The sequence below is a fragment of the Chionomys nivalis genome, chromosome 18 (assembly GCF_950005125.1).
Source record: "Chionomys nivalis chromosome 18, mChiNiv1.1, whole genome shotgun sequence".
Taxonomy (NCBI): domain Eukaryota; kingdom Metazoa; phylum Chordata; class Mammalia; order Rodentia; family Cricetidae; genus Chionomys; species Chionomys nivalis.
The window spans coordinates 34,612,084-34,636,392 of record NC_080103.1 but is presented as its reverse complement, the minus strand read 5'-3'; the positions used below and the strand labels follow the sequence as shown (position 1 = coordinate 34,636,392).

Here is a 24,309-nt window from a genome sequence, read left to right as displayed (position 1 = left end):
CTCCCCCAAGCTGGCTACTATTTATAACACCGTTAAATCTCCGTTCTATTCAGGTGTTGGTGCTGAATCTGTTACAGCGAGAACAAAGTCGTTCTCCCCGCTCTACACCCATCCCCTCTCGTCCCAAACAGGGATTTTTCCTTGAGTGTGAAGCCCTGTCCTTTTTGCCGAAAGTGGGCTGAGCAAAGGGTGTGACGCAAGAGGGGGCGGTTCAGGTGCTGTGAGGGCGGTGGGGAGGCTCAGCCACGGCGCACTTTCCTTGCAGCTAGCAGCGGGGCAGCCCTGCGTTCTGCACCCTCAGCACCAGCTCGAGCTTAAGGCGCATCCTCCACCGCACCCCGGCCTCGCCTGTCTTTCCCAAGCTCTTCATGCTGCCTGGCTGAAGGGAGAAAATGGGCACTGGAGATTTTATCTGCATTTCCATGACTGGAGGGGCGCCCTGGGGGTTCAGGCTGCAAGGAGGCAAGGAACAGAAGCAGCCCTTGCAAGTGGCGAAGGTAGGACCGAGAGAGGTGTTCTGAGCTGTTAGACGCCGGGAAGGAGGGGGAGGGACGAGAACAACCTGTTGGTGGTCTTTCTGGTCATTGGCTTGCTTTCTGCGCTGTTGATGAATTTATCTATTTATTGAGGTGGCTTTTTAAAGACTGTTTTGTGGAAAAATGTACACTGTACGCCATGTAATTAGCTATCAATTTGTTACACCCATCAGGTGAAGACAGGGGCTGGTTAATTGTCATCTGTCAGCCAGCAGCCTTAGACTGCTTTGATGTGTTCTCTCCTTTACATAGCTTTGCTTGACTCCAGAGGAGAAAGGCCTTCGCTTCCGTGGACAATCACTGGGCTCTAATAAACAGTTGGTAGTGAAATTTGGTGTGTATTAGGCTTAAGAAGGGCAGTTTGGAGCAATAATCGTTAAGATATAAAGAATTGCCATGAGAGCTGTTTAAAAGAGTGGCCTTTTAAGGATTTAAAAAAATGCAAAAGCCCAAGTACTATATTCCATTAACTAGACTCATCTGGCTAAGAGCTCGGGATAGATTCATAGATAGTTTATTATTTTTTAAAATTTTATTTTATTAAAATATAATCACATTATTTCTCGCCATTTTCCCTTTCCTTCTTCCACCTCCTCCCATGCCCTGACATTTTCTTTTTTAAAGGCTATATATACGTGTGTGTGTGTGTGTGTGTGTGTGTTTAGGCACAAACATATAAACAAAACCTGCTGAGTCTGTTCAGTGTATTCAGAGATACTTTACATATGCACCAATTACAGCTAACTTTCTGGTGCACTTAATAGCTATTTAAAATATCTTTGTCTCAGTAGTTCGATTTTTCAGCTTAGCACAATACCCACGATCTAACAGAGAGCTCTAATTTCTAATTGGCATCCAGCTAAAATAAGTTAAAAAAAAAAAACAAGAAGGTAAAATCTTTTAATCGAACGCTAATTCTGAGAGCTTTAGAATCCTATGACCTCTTTGACCGGCTCTGGAGGCGGAAGAGGTTACTTTCTTGTTGTATTTTTATATTTCAAATGAATCTAGACCCATATGGAACATGTGGCTCACTTTAGCCTTCGGAGCTATTCTTTCCCTCTGTCTTTTTACCTTTTACAAATGTTCCCTGTGAAGCCAGAAGTTTCTTTGAAACTTTGTGCTTCCAGGCATCCATCAGAAAATTCTTTCTTCGGTGGTTGAGTTCTGCCACCTAGTGAGAAGCGCGGGAAACAGCTGTGAGCACGGACCTGGAAGATGAAAGCGGTTTATATCTGGAAAGTTCCTCAGAGGTTCTCAGTTCTTTTAGTTCTTTCGGATAAGCAAAAAAGCCTCCACAGGCTCCTTTCTGGAAGGGCGGAATGACAAAGGGTTGGAAGGCTGCTCCGTGGGGATTCTTCAGGAGTCAGGGACCAGCGGCAGAGGCGGCTATTTGACTGCCGGATTCAGCATATTACACGACTCGGGAGACTAAGGCAGATTTATTCACCAGCAGTTGGTTGGCTGGCTCCGGCAGCTGAGATTTGGGTTCTAATTGCAGCTCTGACCTAACTTGCAGTTTGGCCTGAGGTCACTGGACCTGACTCAGTTGCTGTGAAAGGGGAGATGCTGACTGGGTAGGGAAGGAGAAAAATCGAGGAAGAAACTTCGTGAGTTCTAGCTTGCTGAAATATCCACTAATCCTAACAGTGTGTAATTTAGAGTCCCTCACCTGCTAGCTGAACAGAGGAGGCAGACTGCTGGAATTCTGCACAGGTTTTTCCACGGCCAAGCCTGGGAAACACAGCGGATGGCGGGTTTCCCCTGAGATGGACTGTGGTAACCCAATGGCTCATTTCCCACCAGTTTCCCAGTTGCCAGGCAGTAGGAAAGTCAAGTATACTGGTCCCGCACTCTTCCCTAAAATATCCAGGCGATATGTCGGTGGCTTTTAAAAGACCATTATGAAAGCATCTAGGTGTTCGCTTTGATGGGCCAGGCTGTCAGAGGCAGATGCAGGTCAATGGAAGAGCACAGGGGAGGCACTAAGCTCCCTCCCCATCACTCTCCCATAGCACACTGCATAATTTCTTAGTTTATGTATAGTTGATTTTCAAATGCTGTTGTGAAAGCTTTGAATGTTTGCTTCATTTGCGTTTTTGTGGGCGCTCTGCCTCCTCCAGCCTGCCTTTTCTTCATACGTTAATGAGCTGTAAGAGAAGCTAAGGTGTAAGCTCCAGATAACTGTGACTATGACTTTCCATGTTTATCATTGTTCTAGATGTATTATATTTGATTTTTAATATTATCATACCTGTCTAACTTTAGAGCTTTTCAAGAGACTACAGCAACTCAGTGAGTGAACCTGCAGTAAAGGTTTTCACTGAGCTCGAGACAGTGAATGTCAGTTGCCTGTAGACTGTCTGTCTCAGTAAGACGGGGTAAGCTCCAAGCAGGAGGGAGTAAGCAAGGAAGTGGAAAGGCTGAGAAGGAGGATGGCCAGTAAGTTAGACAAAGAATATTCAATTGAAGCACCCGGGAGGTAGACCTTGGAGTAGTGGTGCATTCTTCCACATCTGAATGGCGAGTTCTAGTCCAGCCTCTTTCAACAAAATCCATGCAAATTACTAATTTTAGAGTTTAAAAACTATAGGTGTTTCTAAAAAATAGACAGTCTAATTAAAGCAGTGCCCCTTGGCTTAAAATAAAATATATGTCTAGATAAAATAAATGTCTAGATTTTCTATAACCCTATGTAGAAATTCTAACGGGCTGAAATAGCATAATAAAATTTAGTTCAGTTTTTTTTTTTTTTTGGGGTTTTTTCGAGACAGGGTTTCTCTGTGGCTTTGGAGCCTGTCCTGAAACTAGCTCTGTAGACCAGGCTGGTCTCAAACTCACAGAGATCCGCCTGCCTCTGCCTCCCGAGTGCTGGGATTAAAGGCGTGCGCCACCACCTCTCGGCCTAGTTCAGTATTATTGAGATTAGAAATTTAATTGCTTCTCAACCCCCAGGAAATACCTTTCTAGTGACAACTTAGTTGTTTATGAGTTATGCACAAACTTTTTTTTAACATTTTCCTGGTGCACTGAACTGTATACAAACCCAAAATTTTAAAGATTTACAAGAAGAATATTAATGGAAGTCTTCATTGACATTCAAGCTCAATGCTATAACTTTCCAGTTTTTTTTAATCAACTGAAAAACTTAGAAGTCCAAGTAACCAGTAATATTCCATATGCCCATAATCTGTAATTCAAAACAGACCTTCCTTACACCCACTCACAGGCTAATCGTCGACAAAGCAGAGTCTTCATTCATCCTAGGAACAAGTTTATCTACACAGAAAGCCCCATTTTGTGTGTGTTTGTGAGTCTGTGTATGTGTGTGTGTGCTCGCATGTGTGTTTGCACATTTCCTCACAGAAGGGATGTTGATGTTTTCGCTTTATGAACTTCTCTCTTCGGGAACATGTGCCTACATGGCCATGGTGGTTTTTTGGCAAACCAATTAGAGGAAGAGAAATCTTCCTCTAAGGACTTGGAGAGAAAGTTTTCTTACAAACAAATCTTACAATCGAAAAGTAACTCACATTTTGAAAGCAATGAGAAAATAAATGGTCAGACTATATGTAAGTTAAGGTGACCACCATAAAAGTTTTTTTTTTTTTTTAAAGGAAAATTAATCCCATAACCTGTGTCCAGCCCTGAGTTAGTGAGTTTGCTCTGGTATTGATGTTTTTAACATTCCATTTGTTTGGTTGGTGGGTGTGGGAGTTGAATGGGAATGGCCCCTGTAGGTGCACGTATTTGAATGCTTATTCACTAGGTAGTAGAACTGTTAAGAAGGATTAGGAGGTGTGGCCTTGTTGAAGGAAGTGTGTCACTATGGGTGGGCTTTGAGGTCTCTTGCCCCGCCTGCTGCCTGTGGACCAGGATGTAAAGCTCTAGCCTACTTCTCCAGCACCAAGCCTTCCTGCCTGCTCTCATGCTCTCCACCATGATGATAATAGGCTAAAACTCTGAAATTGTAAGCCAGCCCCCAATTAAATGCTTCCCTTTCTCATAGTCATTTTGGACATGGTGTCTCTACACAGCAGTAGGGCACAGTGTAAACTAGAGAAATAGAGCCGGGGACGGAGAGAAGACGAAGGAGGAAGAAAGACAAGGAAATTTTTTTATTCAAGCACCTTCATTCATTGGCACTGATTTTTCTTTTAGCTCAGAAAACACTGGATCATTTCCTTTTGATGTTTCTTCTTTTTCAGTTTTATTTTACTGGATGCACGATATTAGGTTCCTTGCTATTTTTTTCCCAAACTACATTAAATATCTCACACTTCTCTGTTTACATGCATGGACTGTTTTTCCTTTGAAAGTGAAAATAGATTTTCTTTCATGTAATATATTCTGATTATGGTTCCCCTCTCTCAGCTCCTCCCAGGTCCCCCTTGCTTCCCCATCCATCTAAATTCATTCTCTCTCTCTCTCTCTCTCTCTCTCTCTCTCTCTCTCTCTCTCTCTCTCTCTCTCTCTCTCATCAGAAAACAAACTAGCATCAATTAAAAAAAATAATAATATAAGATAAAATAAAAACCAAAAACCTGAATAGGGCAAAATCAACAGATAAAAACATGCAAACAAGCCGGGTGGTGGTGGCGCATGCCTTTAATCCCAGCACTCGGGAGGCAGAGGCAGGCGGATCTCTGTGAGTTCGAGACCAGCCTGGTCTACAAGAGCTAGTTCCAGGACAGGCTCCAAAACCACAGAGAAACCCTGTCTCGAAAAACCAAAAAAAAAAAAAAAAAGCCACAGGAAACACAGGCAGACACTGAGACACACACATTCACACATGCAGAAAACACATCAAAAACAAAATTGGAATCCGTAGCATATAAGGGAAAGATTTGTAAAGAAAAAGAAATCCCTGACAAAACTTTGCAAAACAAAAAAACCCTTCAAAAATACCACTGAGATCCTTCTGTGTTGGCCATTTACTGAGCGCCTGGGGACTGCCCTTAGGGGTGGCTCGAATGTTCAATGAGACTCTGGGGGAGAAAACTAACCTTTCCCTTGTAGACAGTTATCAATCAGAGATGGCTGAATTAGGGATGGGGTGAGTGTCCACTTCCCATCTGGCTTAGATGTGCTCAACCTTGTGCGTGTTGCTTCAGTCTCTGTGATGTTTGTGTCCATCCTGTTTTGTCCAGGAGACCTTGTTTTCTTGGTGTCTTTCATCCCTACTGGATCTAATAATCTTTCTGCCTCCTCTTCCTCAGAGTTCCCTGAGCCCTGGGGGAAGGGATTGGATGGAGACATCTCATTTAGGACTGGATGTTTCGAAGGCTTCTCATTCTTTCATTCCAGTCGTGGGTCTTTGTATTTGTTCCCATATCCCGCAGGAATAAACTTCTCTGGTGATGGATGGTCAAGACACTTATCTGTGGGTATAACACAATGTTGTTAGGAGTTGTTTCATTGCTATGTTCCTTTGGCAGCACAGCAGTATTTGGTTTCCCCTAGGTCTATGGCCTATCTAGTCTTAGATTCTTGGTCACCTGGGCAGTGTCAGGCATGGGTTCTATCTCATGGATAGGGCGTTATTCCTTCCAGTCAGTGGTTGGTTACTCCCACAAGCTTTGTGCCATTATTCCACAAAAGGCAGGTCACCACTGTAGATCCCAGGGTGTGTAGCTGGGTTGGTGTTTACCTTTCTCCTTTGATACTGTGTGGAGTACCTGTCCGTACCATGAGCACTAGTCAATCGGGGTGAAGGCTCTAGGTAGGCACCAGCTCAACTTCTCTGTGTTCAGTGAGTTATGTAGATGTTGTCTTCAGCAGTAATCTGGGATACCTGGGCTGCTTTTGGTTAGTGTTTTATCGCAGCAATAGAAAGCAAACTAATATAGAAAATACCAGATAGTCCTAGACTTAAGGGCAATTTCTGTAGTGATTTTTTTTTTCTTTTTTGAGACAGGGTTTCTTTGTGGTTTTGGAGCCTGTCCTGGAACTAGCTCTTGTAGACCAGGCTGGTCTTGAACTCACAGAGATTCACCTACCTCTGCCTCCCGAGTGCTGGGATTAAAGGCGTGCGCCACCACCGCCCGGCTTTTGTTTGTGTTTTAACAAATAAAGCTTTCCTGCAGATCAGAGTGCAGAGCTAAGCCACTAGAAGCCAGGAGTGGTGGCAAACACCTTTAATCACAGAGGCAGAGGATCTCTGTTAGTTCAAGGCCACCCTGAGTTATAGGAGATTGACTCTATCTAAAGTAGAAACAGAGTTTACACAGAGGTGATCCCAGCTCTTGGGATCACAGGACTTTAATCCCAGCACTAGGGAGGTGGGGACAGGAGTGATATGGCTGGGCAGAGAGAGGAATATAAGGTGGGAGACAGGAGCTCAGTGCAGTCTAGTTAGGCAGTCTGAGGCACAGTGCAGTCTGAGGACAGTCTGAGGACAGTCTGGACTTGAAATGCTACCAATTCCCACCCTGGAAAGTTCCACCACCCCCGCTATCCCTAGAAGCTCCGCCTTCTACTCAGTTCCCTGCTGTTTTTCACCTGAGCAGAGGCAGCCATCTGATCTTTCCCCTCCCAGTAAATCTCTCGTGTGTGAGGTTTACGCTATCATCCTGGCTCCCAAATGCCAGGATACCTTTCCATCAGAGCTGGGGCACATCCCCAGTCCCAGTTTCACACACCTCATGATATGTGCTATCAATCACTAAGAGATCTTTGTTGTACAGTTTTCCCTCAATTTAAATCAGTAGGTGCTGAAATTATGTATTTTATTCGGGGGTGTGTGCATGTCTGTGTGTCGGTGACGTATGTATGTGCCACAGCACACGTGTGGAGGTCAGAGGACAACCTCAGGCCTGCATCTTTTGTTGTTCTCTATTGTGTATGCCTGCCTAGTTAGACAATAAGCTTCTGGGAATTCTCCTGTCTCTACCTCCCATCTCTCAGTAGCAATTTGGGGATAACAGATGCACACTTCTTTGTTGGGCTGTTCTGTGGGTTCTGGGGATCCAAACTCAAGACTTCACATTTTAACGAGTGCTTTATCCATGGAGCAATATTGCCAGTCTCCAAAATTATACAGTCAAACACTGGCTTGATTGAAACTCACTAGACCAAGCTGGTCTTTGAACTCACAGAGGTTCCCCTCCCTGCCTCTTCCTCTCTAGTGCTGGCATTAAAGGTGTGCACTTTTACACCCAGCTGAAATTATAGATTTTAAAGGCAAAATAGGGTTAAATGATTGGCCCACTTAAAATGGTATGTCTTTTAAAAGATACGACGATAAAATTGTTTTATTATTTATTCATACATTAATAAATGACTGCACGTAAGTATCAAGCAGTACTTAGAGTGAGTAGACTCTATCTGTGTGACTTGGTTTCTTCACTTGTGAGACAGAGATAGTGATAGCTGTATTTCTAAGAATTGATTACAGGGCTAGAAATTACACATGACAACCACTTAAACAATCAAGATTTTTTAAAAAAGCCATTATTATCCCCTTTGTGGTTATCCCAATTTTTTAAAATCAACTTTGTGGAGTCAAGGCTTTGAGTCTGGGAGGTCACTGAGAAGGCTGCTTCACTCCTGGGTCCCTTCCTGGGAAGTGACAGTGACTGGTGCCATAATGTTGCTTCTTTCTTTCTTTCTTTCTTTCTCTCTTTCTCTCTTTCTTTCTTTCTTTCTTTCTTTCTTTCTTTCTTTCTTTCTTTCTTTCTTTTTGTTTTTTTGAGACAGGGTTTCTATGTGGTTTTGGAGCTTGTCCTGGAACTAGCTCTTGTAGACCAGGCTGGTCTCGAACTCACAGAGATCCGCCTGCTTCTGCCTGCCGAGTGCTGGGATTAAAGGTGTGCGCCACCACCGCCCGGCCACGTTGCTTCTTTCTTATGGAATACTCTATTGCCGTGTAGTCGGAAATAGCACATAGAATCATCATGGAGAGAAGGAATCATTCCATGTGCTTAGGAACTCTAAAGGAAAATAGATTGTCCCTAGTAACTGTAGGGCACAGCTCTCTGAAGTCAGAAGAAGGTTGTGCCCCTCCCATGACAGAGGCTGCTGAGCATCCTTCTCTCCCCCCCTCTTCTTCCTCTAGTCTCTAATATTAGATGGCATTACTATATAAGGTTGCTTTCCCTAAGTACATGATAATATATTGCACTCTTTGGTCCTTTTAGCTTTTCAAAGAACAGTCAGTTATTTTTATCCCTCATGTTCAAACTAAAATGAAAAATGGACCATGGTACCACATACCTTTAACCCCAGCACTGGGGAGGCAGAGGCAGGTGGATCTCTGAGTTTGAGGCCAGCCTGGTCTCAGAGTGAGTTCCAGGACAGCCAAGGCTACACAGAGGAACCCTGTCTCAAAAAAAAAAAAAAAAAAAAAAAAAAAGGAAAAAATTAAACAAAAATGAAAACCAAAAACTGTTAGAGGTGACTACGGTAGGAGTCGTCCTTATTATTCTTTTGTCTCATGAAATCCTACTGGATGGAGGTCAGCATGACATCTGGAGGCTGTAGACATAATGTGCGCTTTTGGCGGCTACAGAATGTAGATGCCCAGGGATGAGTTTCCAGCTCTAACCTCTAGGCTGCCTGCCTACCTGAGCTGGAGGAAGAAATGCAAATTTGAGCGGTTTTACCCCAGGCAGGTGGAGCAGAGCTTAGCAGAATGGCAGTGGGGGTGGGGTGGGGGTTGTGAGGGTGGGGAGGAAGAGCTCATCTTTCTACCAGCCCATTACCCTTGCTCCCCTCCCCTTGACAAAATGAAGCTCCCCATAGCTTCAGCTGAACAGTTCGCCATGGCCCACCCCTCATTAGTGTTCCTGGTTAAAGATCTGCTTTTTCCAGATATCTGTTGTTAACTTTGTCTTTAAACATAGGAACCATGTCATTTCATAGTTGTTGACTTCTTCTTCTTCTTCTTCTTCTTCTTCTTCTTCTTCTTCTTCTTCTTCTTCTTCTTCTTCTTCTTCTTCTTCTTCTTCTTCTTCTTCCTTTTTGATTTTTTTAAGACAGGGTTTCTCTGTGGTTTTGGAGCCTGTCCTGGAACCAGCTCTTGTAGACCAGGCTGGCCTTGAACTCACAGAGATCCGCGCCTGCCTCTGCCTCCCGAGTGCTGGGATTAAAGGCGTGTGTCACCACTGCACCACTGCCTGGCTGTTCTTGGCATCTTCGAATTGACATGAATGATCAATACAAGCCACATATATGCCTAGAAACTTACAGCAGGTGACACATTATTGCTGAAATGTGGAATAAATTAAGTAACGAATCAATATGTCCTTTAATCTTAGCGTGAGAGTGGCAGCTATTTACATATATGTAGGTGTGTGTGTGTGTGCGTGTGTGTGTGTGTGTGTGGGTGTATATGTGTATGCGTATGTGCCATGGTGACAATTTGAAGGTCAAGAGATAACTGACAGGAGTCAATTCTCTCTTTCTATTTTGTGGTCTTTGGGGCTTAGGTGGTCAGGCTTGGTGTTGTGCTTACCCACTTGCTGGCCAAAGTGATGTTACAGAGGCTTAATTTTACACTGTGTTATGAGAAATTGATTTAAAGGGTAACTAAAGGGTTACCAATGTGTTTTGTATGTGTGTGTTCATGTTTTTATTTGATCTTATATGGCACCATGATATAAATCCACAAAGTTTGATGAGATTCACGTTGGTTGAAGATTGATTCAAGACACTGAGTTCTAGACCCATGTCAGGTTTGACTTTGATGTTAAGGACATCACTCAGATGAACTGGCCTTCAACTGCTCTCTATTTATATGCTCTGTTTAAATGAAGGGTTTGGAGTAGATTATTTTATTGTTCATTCTGGCTAGATTCTATTTTTAGATCAAAAGATAATAGGTGAAAGGCAATGTCCATGAATGGCAGCATTTTTCCTAACTTGCCAAAGACTTTTTTTTTTAAAGAAAGTTTAATTCTTTACATAGTGTTATATGGAAATCCTATGTGCATTTCTTTTTTGTCATAATTTCTGGGACATACTTATTTTAAAAGGCAAAACAAAAACTCTCAAGTGCTACCAATTTAATGAGCTTTCACTAGATTTTACTTTTAGTTGATTAAAATGGTAGTGCCTTGAGTTACTTGTGAATTCAATGTGTCCTCTTGCTTTTACTTTTAAAACAAATGCTTGAAGTAATAAATGAATTTTGAAACAAATGATTTTAAAATAATTTATTTCTTTATTAATTTTCTAAATTATGAGATACTTCTCCATCACACAAAAATGTAGTTAGTCTTTTTCATAAAACTGTTTGCAATTCCTGTATTTAAGCAGAGTTGATATTTTCATAAATCTAAGTTCTTTATTTATATTCTGGGTCAAGAATTATTTGCAGGTAAGATTTTTCTCATACTTCTGCTGGAAATCCCAAAGAGGCAAAGAATTCAGATTATCTGAGCTACTAAGCAGATAAAAAAGCTTCTGACTAAGTGGGAGGGACCTGAATTTGATCCCTGAGAACCTGCATGGTAAAGGGGGAGAATCCCACAAGATCTTACCTCCCACAAGTTATACTCTGATCCCCCCCACATGCCCCGTGGAGAGATACACCCATAAAAATAAATAAATAGCCGGGCGGTGGTGGCGCACGCCTTTAATCCCAGCACTCGGGAGGCAGAGGCAGGCGGATCTCTGTGAGTTCGAGGCCAGCCTGGTCTAGAAGAGCTAGTTCCAGAACAGGAACCAAAAGCTACGGAGAAACCCTGTCTCGAAAAATCAAAATAAATAAATAAATAAATAAATAAACAAACAAACAAATAAATAAACAAACAAATGTGGTTAGACAGTTTAATTTTAAAAACTTACTTCAATACAAGTGACCCAGCTGTTCAAGTTCGTGAAGCACTCTGATGTGTATGGAAGAGAAAAACATATTTGATTCTGCTCACCTATATCTTAGCCCCTTAAACTTACTTGAAAGGAATTCACAAGAGTGGCCCATGTACATACCAAGTGTCAAAAGAGAAAGGAGAGCCGCTAGTTTCTGTGTCTCAGATGTGGTGTTTTAAATCAAACTGTCTCTCCCTAACAAAGGAACTTTTTTTTATGTTTAAAATAGACTTGAAAATGTCTTTCAGTTTTAGATAGTAATAAAACAACTTCGTCATTGTAAAAATGATTCAAACTGGGCAAAAAAGGCTAAAAAGGAAAGGAACATCCTACAGCCAGAGATACCACAGCGGTCACATTTTGGCAACAGCTTTTCTGGTGCTCCACATGGCAGGACAGTGTCCATTTCATGCCAACAGGGTGGCTCTTAAGGTCTTTTGTTTGTTTGTTTAGGACAGGGTTTCTGACTGTAGCCCAGCCTGGCCTTGAGTTTGTATTCTCTGACCTCAGCCTTCTAAACTTGGGGTTACAGGTGCTCACCACCAGATCCTGTTAAAATGCCTTAACAATTTCTCCCCTGACCCCCTTTCTCACTCACAAACTCAAGGGAAACTAAAGAGTCTGAAAGCATCAAGGAGGGACAGCCAACTTTTAGTGCATTGTTTGATTGCTGGTATGGAAGATGGTCCTCAACATACCTGACAGCCTGGTCCAAAGCCTACTCCCTAGGACCGTCCTCACTGGAGTTATTGTGCAAGGCTCATGTGTAACATCCGTGAGGCAGAAAGGAGGAGCAATCATGATTATAAATTCAGCATGAAGACACATAACTTAGCAGAGAGAAAGGGGGGGGCAGGAGAGAGAGACAGAGACAGAGATAGACAAACAGAGAGACAGAAAGAGAGACAGAAAGAGAGAAGCCTTGACACAGGTATGGCCATATGCCCTGTTGCCATGGCCTTAGTTGAGTTGAGTGGTGGGGCCGCCCCTGAGGGAGCTGAGATTTTCCAAGCATGTCTAAGATATGGACCCATAGAAGTTGTTATATTTGGGGATGTGAGGAAGAGGGTTGTCTGTGGGGTGTGAAGATGCCTGTTCCCAGATCTTGGCGAAGAACAGCTTGAGAGGCGTGGGGGACAGGAGGAGATGAAGGTTGTAAGAATTCATCTTTGTGACTCTTAGATTGTCGGCATTGCTAGAGTCAACCCTGTGGAGAGTGATTTTCTGGATGTTTCTTCCTCTATGTAGATGAACACGGTTTTGGCAGATGCAGGGTGGATTTCTGTCATGCCCATGGTTATCCAAGCTTGGGAAGGCTGGCAGGCATGTAAAAGAAGCAGAGGAGTGTTGCATTGGCGTCTTCGGGGCACTGTCATCATGCAGTGTTATCTGTGTGATTCATAGAACACAGGCTGGGTCTTTATCTTCGACTCATAATGAAACTGGAACCCACGCACCAAAGGCTCTCTAAACTCATTGTTAATAATGAAGTTTTGGAGATGGAGTCTTACTCTGTAACTCAGTGCGGCCACAGACTTGTGAGCCTGCTGTCTCAGCATCCCAAATGCTAGGATTACAGCCCATCATGCCTTGCTACAAACTAACAGAAGGGACAACGTGGCAATTATGCAGTGGCACTGACTGATCGCTCAGTGTTTTCCTGATCCCTCCAGTGTTAAGAAGACAGACGGGATGGGAATATAATTTCTTTTTTTACCCCCGTATTTATTTTTCCTTTGTTAGAATTTGTTTTACTATGACCCACAAACTGTCAACTCCCCTCCAGTGTGAGAAGCTCCCCTGTCCATTTTGAGGTGTTGTAACTCACCCCAGACACCATGCAGAAGTCCATGCTGCTGTTTCTGCTCTCACTGTATCCCGGACATCGCTCAGTGTGGTGTGGCTCATTACCTCCCCTCTGCCACACCCTAACCTGTCAGTCTCAAACATTTCTTCTGAACCAAGTCCTCTTCAGAAGATGGTGTCAGGAGGAGCTGTGTTGGGCTCTCTCAGCTTTGCTGTTCTGTCTCTCCCTGAAGTTTTTTTTTTTTAACCTCTGGTAACACACTCTGTGCATATCCGAAAGAAAAATGTAGTGGGTGGTTTCATTTGTTCCGTTTCCCAGTCTTCTACCCTTCACAATGACAAATGCCTGGAAATTTCTTCTTTCATTGTGCAAAGGCATATATGGGAAATATAATTTGGATATATACAGTATTGATGGGAAAAGCAAGGACAACTGAAATGCTGTTCTCCAAATCAAGGAGTAACTTCCGAGGACATCGGCTTATGGTGACTTTAGACAGCTACCATAGATAGGAAGCTTAAGTCTTAGCATGTAGGTGGATAAGTATGTGCATCCATGCACATGGTCTAAATGTATATGTAAGCTAATGCAGTAGTTTATTTTAAGATAGGCTAAAGGAACATATGGGGCTGGAGAGATGGCTCAGCAGTTAAGAGTACTGCCTGCTCTTCCAAAGGACCTGAGTTCAATTCCCAGCAAACTACATTGTGACTCACAACCATCTGCAATGAGATCTGGTGCCCTCTTGAGGAAGGCACCTGGTCGGTCGTCCTCATCAACTTAGACCATGAAACCCAACATGGACAAGTTCAACAGAACCGTCATATACAGGCTGCCCATGCATGCTTTGGCATTGCTGGGGCATAAATTTCATTCATTCATTCACTTCAAAGAAACATATGTAGCACCTGAATAATCATTTCTTTGGTCTTTTCTAATAATATTCTTTACTGCCGTTCTTTAAAGTTTAGTTCAAGCCAGTTGGTTTTAATGATTCCTTCTCTCCATAAACACGAGCGTCTGAAAAGTTGTGGGATCAGCCTCGGTGTCCACTGATGGGGGAATGGTTAAGGAAATGTGTACAGACACATGGAAGCTTTTTTGTCCACAAAGAAGGATGAAGTCATGTTATTTACCAGAAATGGAAGGAGCTGAACAATCATATTAATGAATTAAGTCTTTCTTGGCATGATAAATATCTCTCATATGTGGTTCCTAGACTTTATATAGTCACATAAAATCATGTATGTGTATATTAAGTGGAAGGCGAAGTCAAATTGTCTGGGGGCTAACAGGAATGGGAAAAAAAAGTGAGAAAACATAGGTGGGGGTGGGGAGTTATGCCTAACATACAATATATCTCTGTAAGACAACTATAAAGTAAGTGCTTCACTGTCTAAAGTCGTCCCTGCCCTCCTTGTCTGTGGATCATACTGTGTTAATTTACTTGATTTTTTTTTTTTTTTTTTTTTTTTTTTGGTTTTTTGAGACAGGGTTTCTCTGTGGTTTTGGAGCCTGTCCTGGAACTAGCTCTTGTAGACCAGGCTGGTCTCGAACTCACAGAGATCTGCCTGCCTCTGCCTCCCAAGTGCTGGGATTAAAGGTGTGCGCCACCACCGCCCGGCTAATTTACTTGATTTTTTAAAAATAAATATTCTCACAAAGAAAATAATAAAAATCCTTAATTTTAGGGAGGATGCTTTAATCTCTTATTTGATGGCTTCTTGAACGTAGAATGCGCTCAGCGAATACCAAGAGGTGTCTTCTAGGTAGACCTAATTATTTCCTAATTATTTTCCACCGTTGCATCTTTCCTGCTTGATGCCGGTTTGAATAAAGTGTGGATGAAGCGAAAAGTAGCAAAAGCTAAAACAAACGAAAATCCTCCAAAAACCAAAGCCTAAGGGACATGATGAGATTTGAATCAAGGTTGACGCTTGTGCTATCTGTGAATTCCAGTCGTTTCATTCCCCCTCCGAGCCCGTTATCATGGAAACTGGGGGTGGCCTGCACTAGGGCCGCACCAGTGTCTTAGTTATCCTCATAAATGAGTCAGAAGCAGGACTCTGCTCCAGTGAACTCCAGATGCATGGCTGAGATTAATTCAACTTTTATTTTCTCGTCTCCATCTTTTCTCTCTGTGGAATCCAGTGCAAACCAGTTTGTTCACTGATGCCTATCTGTTCCTTCTTTCTTTTATTAGTGTGGTATTAGCATAGGCATAAAAGTTTGTAGCATCTTCCTATGATAACATAAGAAATCTCAATACTTTCAGGACAACTTGCATGAAATCTCTGTGTTCGGAACAAAAGCAAAACTGAACATGAAGGTCTTGCCATCTTGCCAAGGTAGAAAGAGTTAAGAGATATTAGTATTTAGGGGCTATTGAGATCATCAGTTGTAAGAGCTAAGATGTACAATGAAATAAACATTATTTTGTTTTCAAGTCTAATTTTATCTAAGGCCTTTTTTCTTCTTTTATAATGGATCTAGATCTACGTCAAGGAGCACACAGACTTAATAGAAAAATGGCCCTTAAGGGGCAGACATGAGTTAACACGTTAAGCCATCAGACATGATTAAACCTAAGTGCAAAATATGACTGATTGCAGATGGCAATAATTAAATAATAATTGAAAAACCATGGGAAGCATAAAAAAGTGGGAGTCTGAAGAGCCCAGTGCAGTGATGCACACTCTCAATTCCCAGCACTTGGGAGGAAGAGGGTAGGAGAGTCAAGGTTTAAGTCTAACTTCAGCTATGGAGCTTGATGCTACCCTCAACGACAGGAGACCTGTCTCAAAAAAATGAAACCAATGAACAAAACAATTTAGACTTTGAAAGAGATAACTCTTTTGAGGTTATCTGCCCCTAGCTGGAAGCCCTGTTTTTTTTTTTTTTTTTTTTTTTAATAACATAACTAACAACTGATCACTCAGAACAAAGAAATCACCTTTTCAAAATAGTTCTGATCATGAAACAGATCTTGGGCACCAGGACACAGAGGGAAAAAGCCTTTTTTATATTATGTATGACCTTCATGTTTTTAACTTCTGCTCAGTGGTTTAAGCTTTGTTTTTGGTGAGAAATGGAGCAAGCCAATCCTCCCAGAACAGCCGTTCAAATGATTCTTCTCCAATCATTCTCTCCTGTTTTGTCTGTCAAATGGAACCCATCTACCATGAAACCCTATGAGCCCAGCCAATGGACGGAAACCACTTCATTTAATAAGATAATATCAGTTGTATAAAGTGATAGCCGCCAACAGCGGGTTGTTCAGGTCTGTTAGGCAGGGATTTAGTTGAGTAAGCTCAGCGCCAGTTCATAGAGTAAAATCTGGCAGTTATAAAACATTTCCTGGGATCACGAGTAAGGAAAATGTTTCATAAGACTCATAGTTACAACTTTTGTTTCTAGCTTTGACTTCCTTGTAAGAATAGTCGTTTCGTGTAATTTCCCAGGTGGGATCCATAACCACTGGAAGAGCTTCAGGGTAAATCATCCCCAGGTCACAGATTCCTCATCTCCGGTTTGTGACTCCAGCTTCTGATGCTTGTTTTCATTCTGTAACATGTTCACTTGTTCTGTAAAGTGCTGGGCTGCCTGTGGAATGAGTCACACAGGGGCCTTGCTCGTTAGAATGTAAACATCTACAGACGAGATAGATCTATAATCATTATGCAAGATAGCAAGATTTTAGAGAAAATAGCATGAAATATACACTAAAGCACAAATCAAGAAGAAGTTAATTCTGTTTGGTAGCAATGAGTATCAGTGAAGAATTATCATTCAAATAAGACCCTGATGGTTCAGTCGGACAGAGATATTCCAAACCTGCAAGACCCTGATGGTTCAATTGGGCAGAGATACTCCAAACCACAGAAACAGCACCAGCCAAGATGTAGGGTCAGCAGGAGAATGGCATGGCTAGTGGATGTCAGGAGCTCTGGAAAATGCCAGAGAACTTTCAGTGACCTCTTTCATAAGCATTGGGATCGGGGATGGAGAGATGCCTCAGTGGCTAAGTGTTGGGACCAATTGAGTCCTGGCCTTCAGCTGCCCTTCCTCTGATCCTCTAGGCAAAGTACAGCTTTTAGCACCTTCAATTAGAAGGCTCTAGACAGGGAAGAGCAGCTGAAGGCCAGGACTCAATTGGTCCCAACAGCTAAGATCACTGCTGCTCTTGCAGAGGACCAGGTTCTAGTCCCAGCACTCACATGGTTTAATTGCCCATGTCTTCACTTACAAGGGAGCTGATACTCTCTTCTGGCCTGTTTAGCACCAAGCATGCATGTGATACACACTCATACATTCAGACACTCACATATGCAGATAATATAAAAATAAATACTTAAACTACCCCCTAATTTATCTAAGCAGCTTAGGAATTAGAGAACAATGCTCTCTGAAGTAGTCTAGTTTTCCTATGGACATGTGCAACTCACCACTGGCGTGTCCTTTGGACAGCATGCAAGTCTTTACTCATTTTCCATCATTTGCATGAATAAATTATGGTAGAATAAGAAGAAATCCCCATGTGAAGAGGATCATGACAGTGATCTTGCTACTACCCAACTGCCATGGATAGGTTCAGAGTACTGACTGTTTTTTTTTTTTAAACTTTATTTAACTTTATTTCATGTGCATTGGTATAACGATGTCATATTCTCTGGAACTGGAGTTACAGACAGCTGCAAGCTGCTATGTGGGTGCTGGGAATTGAACCGGGGTTCTCTGGAAGAGCAGTCAGTGCTCTTAATCCCCGAGCCATCCGGTCAGCCCCCAGAGTACTGACTGTTAGAATTGCCTTAATTAACTCAGAATTCCTGAAGAACCAAGTCCTTAAAACCACCGCCTCTTCCTCTCAAGTGCATTGTTTATTCATGAAGAACCCTTTCTGCAAAGTCATTAAAAGATTTTAAGCAAGGATGTGGCATTGTCTGATGCATCCTGAAGACGGCTGGTGATGATGTAGGGATGGGTTGAAAAGCAGAACTGGGAGAAATGCATTTAAGCGCTCCACATGGCAAACCCAAAAACTATTGGTTAGTCCAGCAGGACCAATGGTGTTCTCCATCCTCTTACTAAACGCAAGAGTCACAGATGAAGCAGAAAAACATCGGAGGTGGACAGCAGGCTGAGGAGCAGAGAAGACAGTTGTGTTAAGACATTTTCCAGGGTGACAAAAAAAAAGGTGAATATTGCACTTATTGAACCATTATGTAAGAGGAACAGTTATGGGAAAAGGAAAATGAATGTAACTTTAAATAAAATCAAATTTGAGTTATCTATGGAGAACAGGGGAGGAGCTACTCAATAGCCAGTTAAGGTGGTCTGCACATGCTCAACAGACTGCTTAGTGGTAGAGACCACAGCTGAAGTGCATGAAGGTGAAGCACAGACAACAGAGCATGAGAACTTGATATTTGGTTAGTATTCTTTAGATGATAAACATATTGTTATATTAATTTGTGTTAGGACCAGAAAAATAAAGCCATGGTTTTAGCATCTTAAAGTTTTCTTAAAGGCATTTAAGTGATAGATTTGTTTCTTAGGATCTCTATTGCTGTGAAGAGACACCATGACCATAGTAACTCTTTTAGAAAAACATTTAACTGGGGATGGCCTACAGTTTCAGAGGTTTCGTCCATTATCTTCATGGAGCCATGCAGGAGATATGGTGCTGAAGAAGGTGCTAAGAGCTCTACTTCTTTATCTGAAGACAACAGGAAGTGAACTAAGTGCCACATTGTGTGTAGCTTGAGCATAAGAGACCTCAAAGTCCACCCCCACAGTGACACATCTCCTTAACTAGGTCACCCCTACACCAACAAATCCATACCTCCTAATAGTGCCATTCCCTATAGGGACTATTTTCTTTTAAACCACTACAATTTGAAATTGTTAACTTGTCTAAATTATTATCATTATTATTATTGCTATCATTATTTTACTTTAGACAACAGAACAAAGAATCAAATAATGATGATCCTTGGTTTGTTGTATATTTCTTGTTATTTTAGTACTATCCTGAACACATGCTAGCTCAGCCCCCTAGCCAGAATTCAGGTAGCACCCTGTGTCTGTCTTTATGACTGCCTCACCTTACATCACCCTGCCTTTCTCACCTGAGGTAATACGACTCTGGGTTTTGCTTGCCTTTCTTTTTTACATAGTGTTACTGAAGGTTTATGTGGTACAATGAAGTACTGATTTAGTTGTTTTAGCTTTGGATTTCATGCTGCATGTAGTCTCTGTAGAGCTTGTCTTTCCTTAAGACATAATATTGGGATTTGTCCATGTAGCTGTAGCTTCAGCTCATTTGCATTATCTGTAAACAGTTAATATTGATGTATATCATCAACTTATAGCCTGTGGTTAACTTACCATCCTCTTGATGGGCATCTGGTTTGCTCCAGGTGTTTGTTCTTGTGAACAGTGTTATTAGGACACATCTGCTGTTGTAAACTGGAAAGGATTTAGTTGAGTTATATGCCTAGAAATGGAAAGGCTTGGTCATGTGTTTGAAGTCGAGGTCTAGGGAAAAAAATTGATGTATGATTTTAGTATTTCCACCAGTAATGTAGAAGGGACCTGTGTCTCCTGACACTGGATGTTATCATGAATTTATTTATATCATTCTGCTGAATGCCCAGCTGTCCTCAGTGTGGTTTTGATTTGTGTTTCTATGACCACGGTTAAGTAGAAGAGCCCTGAATGTTTTTATTGGCTGTCTGTCATTTCTGTGGACTGACTCTTCATATGTCCAATGTTCCTATTTGTATACTTGTTGATTAGTACAAATGTTTTATATATTCGTCATATTGAACATTGCCAGTAATCATGTTTGATTATTCATATTGTCATTCTTCATATTAAACTATGTATCAAATGACGACTCAGTTTTATAACTTATATTTTCATGCTGTTTAAAGTTTCTTTTGTTGAAAAATAACTCTAATGTAGTCAAACTTACCATATTTTGAACTTTTAAGTGTGTATTTGGGGGCCTTGTCAAAGGAAAGTTTTAGCTACATGAAGGCCCAAGAACCTTTGCTTTAACATCTTTGTGTTTTAATTTTATTAGCTGAAGGGGTATTCAGGGTTTTCGCATACACTTTTATAGCGCTTGGTCTCTTCCATAGTGCTCTTTTCAACCCTACAGCATTTGATTAAAAACCAACAACTCCAACAAAAAGCCCTTTAAATTCAGAGAATTTAACCAACTCTGCAATTTCCTGACTAAATCATGGTATTAAAATTCTTCACTTTAGTAAAGATACTTATTGTTTGAATCTATAAATTTTTCAGTGGTGATTTTGCTGCTTGGATAAGAGAAATAGGGACTATTTAGTCAAAACCAAATCAAGTTTTACACTAAGAGGATGTTCACATGTGCTCTGTGTGTGTGCATGTATATTTTGTGTGGATGTGCACATGTGCATGTGTGCTTTGTGTGTGTAAATGTGTGCTCTGTACAGATGTGCATGTGTGCTATATGTGGCTGTGCATGTATGCTCTGTGTGGATGTGCATGTGTGCTCTGTGTGGATGTACGTGTTTGTTTTGTGTGTATGTGTGTTCTCTGTGTGATTGCATGTGTGCTCTCTGTGTGTGCGTGTATGTTGCTCTGTGTGGGTGTGCATGTATGCTCTCTATGTATGTGTGCTCCGTGTGTGTGCATATATGTTGCTATGGATGTGCATGTGTGCTCTGTGTGGATGTGCATGTGTGTGTGCCTGTGTGGATGTGCACGTATGCTCTGTGTGGATGTGCATGTGTGCTCTGTGTGTCCAGTGTGTCCAGACAGCACTAGGTCTCTCAAACTGCCAGATGAGTTTGTGGTGCTGGTAAAGAATTATCTCATTGTGTTAGAGTCATTTCTATAGCCCATTCTGGTAGACAATTTTCCTGTAGGAACTTTTTGCTATAATATAGGGAGAGTCAAATGTGAAGAACAGGAATTCAGAGGATGAGAAGTGCTAGTTTTTCACATTTAAGTAGATAGTCAACATTTTTATTTTTGTGCACGCACGCATGTTATCAGGCCTCACACCTGCTAGGAAAGCACTCTGCCATTGCGCTGCATCCTCCACTCACTTCTTGCTTTGTATTTGGAGACAGGTTTGCACTGAACAGTTTAAGATGACCTTGAACTCACTCAGTAGGTCAGGCAGGCCTTGAATCTACTGTTCCCAGTCATTAATCTCCAGAGTGGCTGGGATTACAGGTCTACAGACAGGCTTGGCTCGTTCAACGGCTTGTATAAATCCTTTGCAATATAAATCCCATGACATACAAAATTCCTCGATAGTGAATGTTCTTTTTTTAACTTTTGGAAGTGAATGTCTTTAACAAAAATATCCAACCTTTAATTCCAAACTGCACTTAGATGTCTTAATGTTTGCAAAACCCCTGTGCCTTCATTCTAACATTTCACATGAGCCTGGGTGTGTGTTTCTACAGTCTGTTTATATATGATAGCTTATGGTATAGAGGAACTTTAAACAGACCTGCAGATGCGTTCTGCAGAGCAGCTCCTTTAGTAGGTAATGTATTGTCCAGAGTTTTTCTTTCTTTGGTTGTTGAGACTAAGCTCAACCAGAAAGGAAAATAGGCTTATCGCTAGGAACAGGCTCGACTTCCTTAAAAGGCAATTGTTTCTTTTTTCCTTTGCTTCTCTGGAGAATTGGCTACGGACTGGGAATAGCTATCCTGTGACTCATGTGTAGAGTGCTGCTGCATCTATAGAGTTTCGGATCAAACGATAAAGAAACGAGCCTCAGTTAGACCATGTGGAACAAGAGTAACCTTCAAAAGGAAGTCCGTGGATGGCAGTTTCTTAACTCTTAGTTTGTCGATGCAATAAATTGACCCCTTTAAGGAAAGAGTTAATCTAGACATTGGGTTAAAGTTTATATTTACCCTGTAAACTCACTATAGCTAATTTTTTTTTACTTACCAAAAGTTATATATAGAGTGTATATAGAGAGTCATAGCTTAATCCTTATTCAAGTATTGCAAAGATAATTTAATTGCAATTTCATCTGATTCACATATAAAATATTGGGAGGGGGGGGGCTCACTTCGTAAAGTGCTTGCCAGGCAAGCATGAAGACTTGTGTTTGGATCCTCAGCACTCATGTTAGATGCCTGGCATGGCAGTATGCACGCGTGATCCTGGGCTGGGTAGGTGGAGTGCAGAGGACCCTAGCAGCTCCCTGGCCAGACCCAACTGGTGAGCATCAGGTTTAGTGAAAGTGTCTGTTTCAAGAAATCAGATGGAGAGAGATAAAGAAAGGTACCTGGCATTGAGCTCTGACATCCACATGGATGCACACATATATGTGCACATGCATAGACTCACATGCATCCATACTTCACATGCTCCCAAAATACATACCTACACACTCAATGAGCACGCACACATACAGATATATTTTTGTACCAACCAGACTGCCCAGGCTAACGTTCAGACTATCATAAAAATAAACATACATTTAAAAATTCACAGTGGTATACTAGCAACCAACAGAAACTCCCTCTCTCCGTTTCAACATGTCGCTCCCAGTGACCAGTCTTTGAATGGAGAAGCTGGCTCACTGGTGCACTCTTGGCAAGAGCTTCAGAAATACACATTGAATACTTATTCAGGGGGACTTGACTATGGGATACTTACTTTAAGTGAGAATAAACATAAGGCACTGTTACAACCCAAAGGGCTGGCATGTTGCAGTCACTCTGCCAAGCCTGGACAGAGCTTCCCAGCTCCCAGGCTTGTGCCATCGCCAACTATTTGAATTGGTGAGAGCTGGAAGTGGAGACAAAAATCTCTTTGTAAGCCTTGCACTTAGCTGTCTTCTGTCTTCATGTGCCCACTACCAAAGTAACCAAATGAGAAAGTTTATTCCTGTGAACCTTAATTTTTAAATCATTTGATGTCAATAAGCATCAATTAAGGGATTATTATAAATTAGATAGGTTTTCTAGGAGAAATACATTGTTGGAGGTTGAAGTACAGAAGGCATCTGACAGGGTGAATGAGAGGGTCATTAAGTATTTTAGACAGCCACTGTCAAGTACTAAGCCTCAACTCAGCTAAGAGCCTAGAGGGCAGACATTTGTCTCAAGATCAGAGGCTCTGCTTGCAGGGGTGGCTGAGGAGAGGGAGCCGAAGCAATAGAGAGTTGGGAATCCCATCACTGAAAGGGTCACTGATCCCGACAAGAAGTTGGAGTGCAGTAAAGGCAACAGGTGTCCGATTACAAATATTTCTTTCTTTTTTGAGGGAGTCCTATGTAACCAAGGTGCTACTGGAACCCTGAGGGAGAGATCAAATAGAGCAATGTCCCCTCCATCCTCCCAAAGTCCTGGCATTTCTAGCCTTACCATTTGTTTTTTATTTTTTTATTTTTATTATTTATTTATTTATTTATTTTGGTTTTTCGAGACAGGGTTTCTCTGTGGCTTTGGAGCCTGTCCTGGAATTAGCTCTGTAGACCAGGCTGGTCTCGAACTCACAGAGATCCGCCTGCCTCTGCCTCCCGAGTGCTGGAATTAAAGGCGTGCGCCACCATCGCCTGGCACCATTTTTTTTTATTACTTGAGCTTTATAAAGTTCAAATCAAGGTTCTCAGAGCTACTATTGATACGTGGGATGGATGGATGCATACGTGGGTGGATAGATGTGTGGGTCGGTGGATGGCTAGATCGTTCTTGGCCGTCCTGTCTTCACCCTTGTTCTTCTCAGTGTGCAACTCTCCTTCCCTTTCACCTGGAACTTTTATCTTCTCCACTAGCCTGACTTGACTCTGAGTATTTTTAAGATGCTGTGTTCATATGTGTTCTTTAATACATGGTTTCACCATTATCTGTTTAGATTGTTTCCCTTACTAACCTGAGAGCATTTGAGGGTTGTGATTGTACCTTCTCAGCTTCATAACCTGGCACCCATCATATGCTTATAAGTAAATGATGAAGGAGTGAAGATCAAAGGCCAACTCCCATGGGAAACTTGTCTTTGTATGTTGGCATGACTTTTTATCCATTCAGTAATTCCAGCTGGCTATAAGCAAACAGTCTTGTTTTTTTTCATGCTTCTGTTATTCATCCTAACTCCCAAATTCTAATTAGATGCTTTTTAAAGGCTAACATG

The 24,309-nt window shown here is 41.9% G+C and overlaps 1 protein-coding gene across 1 annotated transcript in view; it reads left to right on the top strand.

Moving 5' to 3' along the window:
* The first annotated feature begins 268 nt into the window (after positions 1–268).
* Positions 269–24,309, top strand: part of Synpo2 (synaptopodin 2) — a 151,965-nt gene continuing 127,924 nt past the window's right edge. The window contains exon 1 of the mRNA XM_057793188.1: positions 269–497. Coding sequence (XP_057649171.1) covers positions 393–497 — 105 coding nt within the window. The 5' untranslated portion in view covers positions 269–392. The remainder of the gene's footprint in view (positions 498–24,309) is intronic.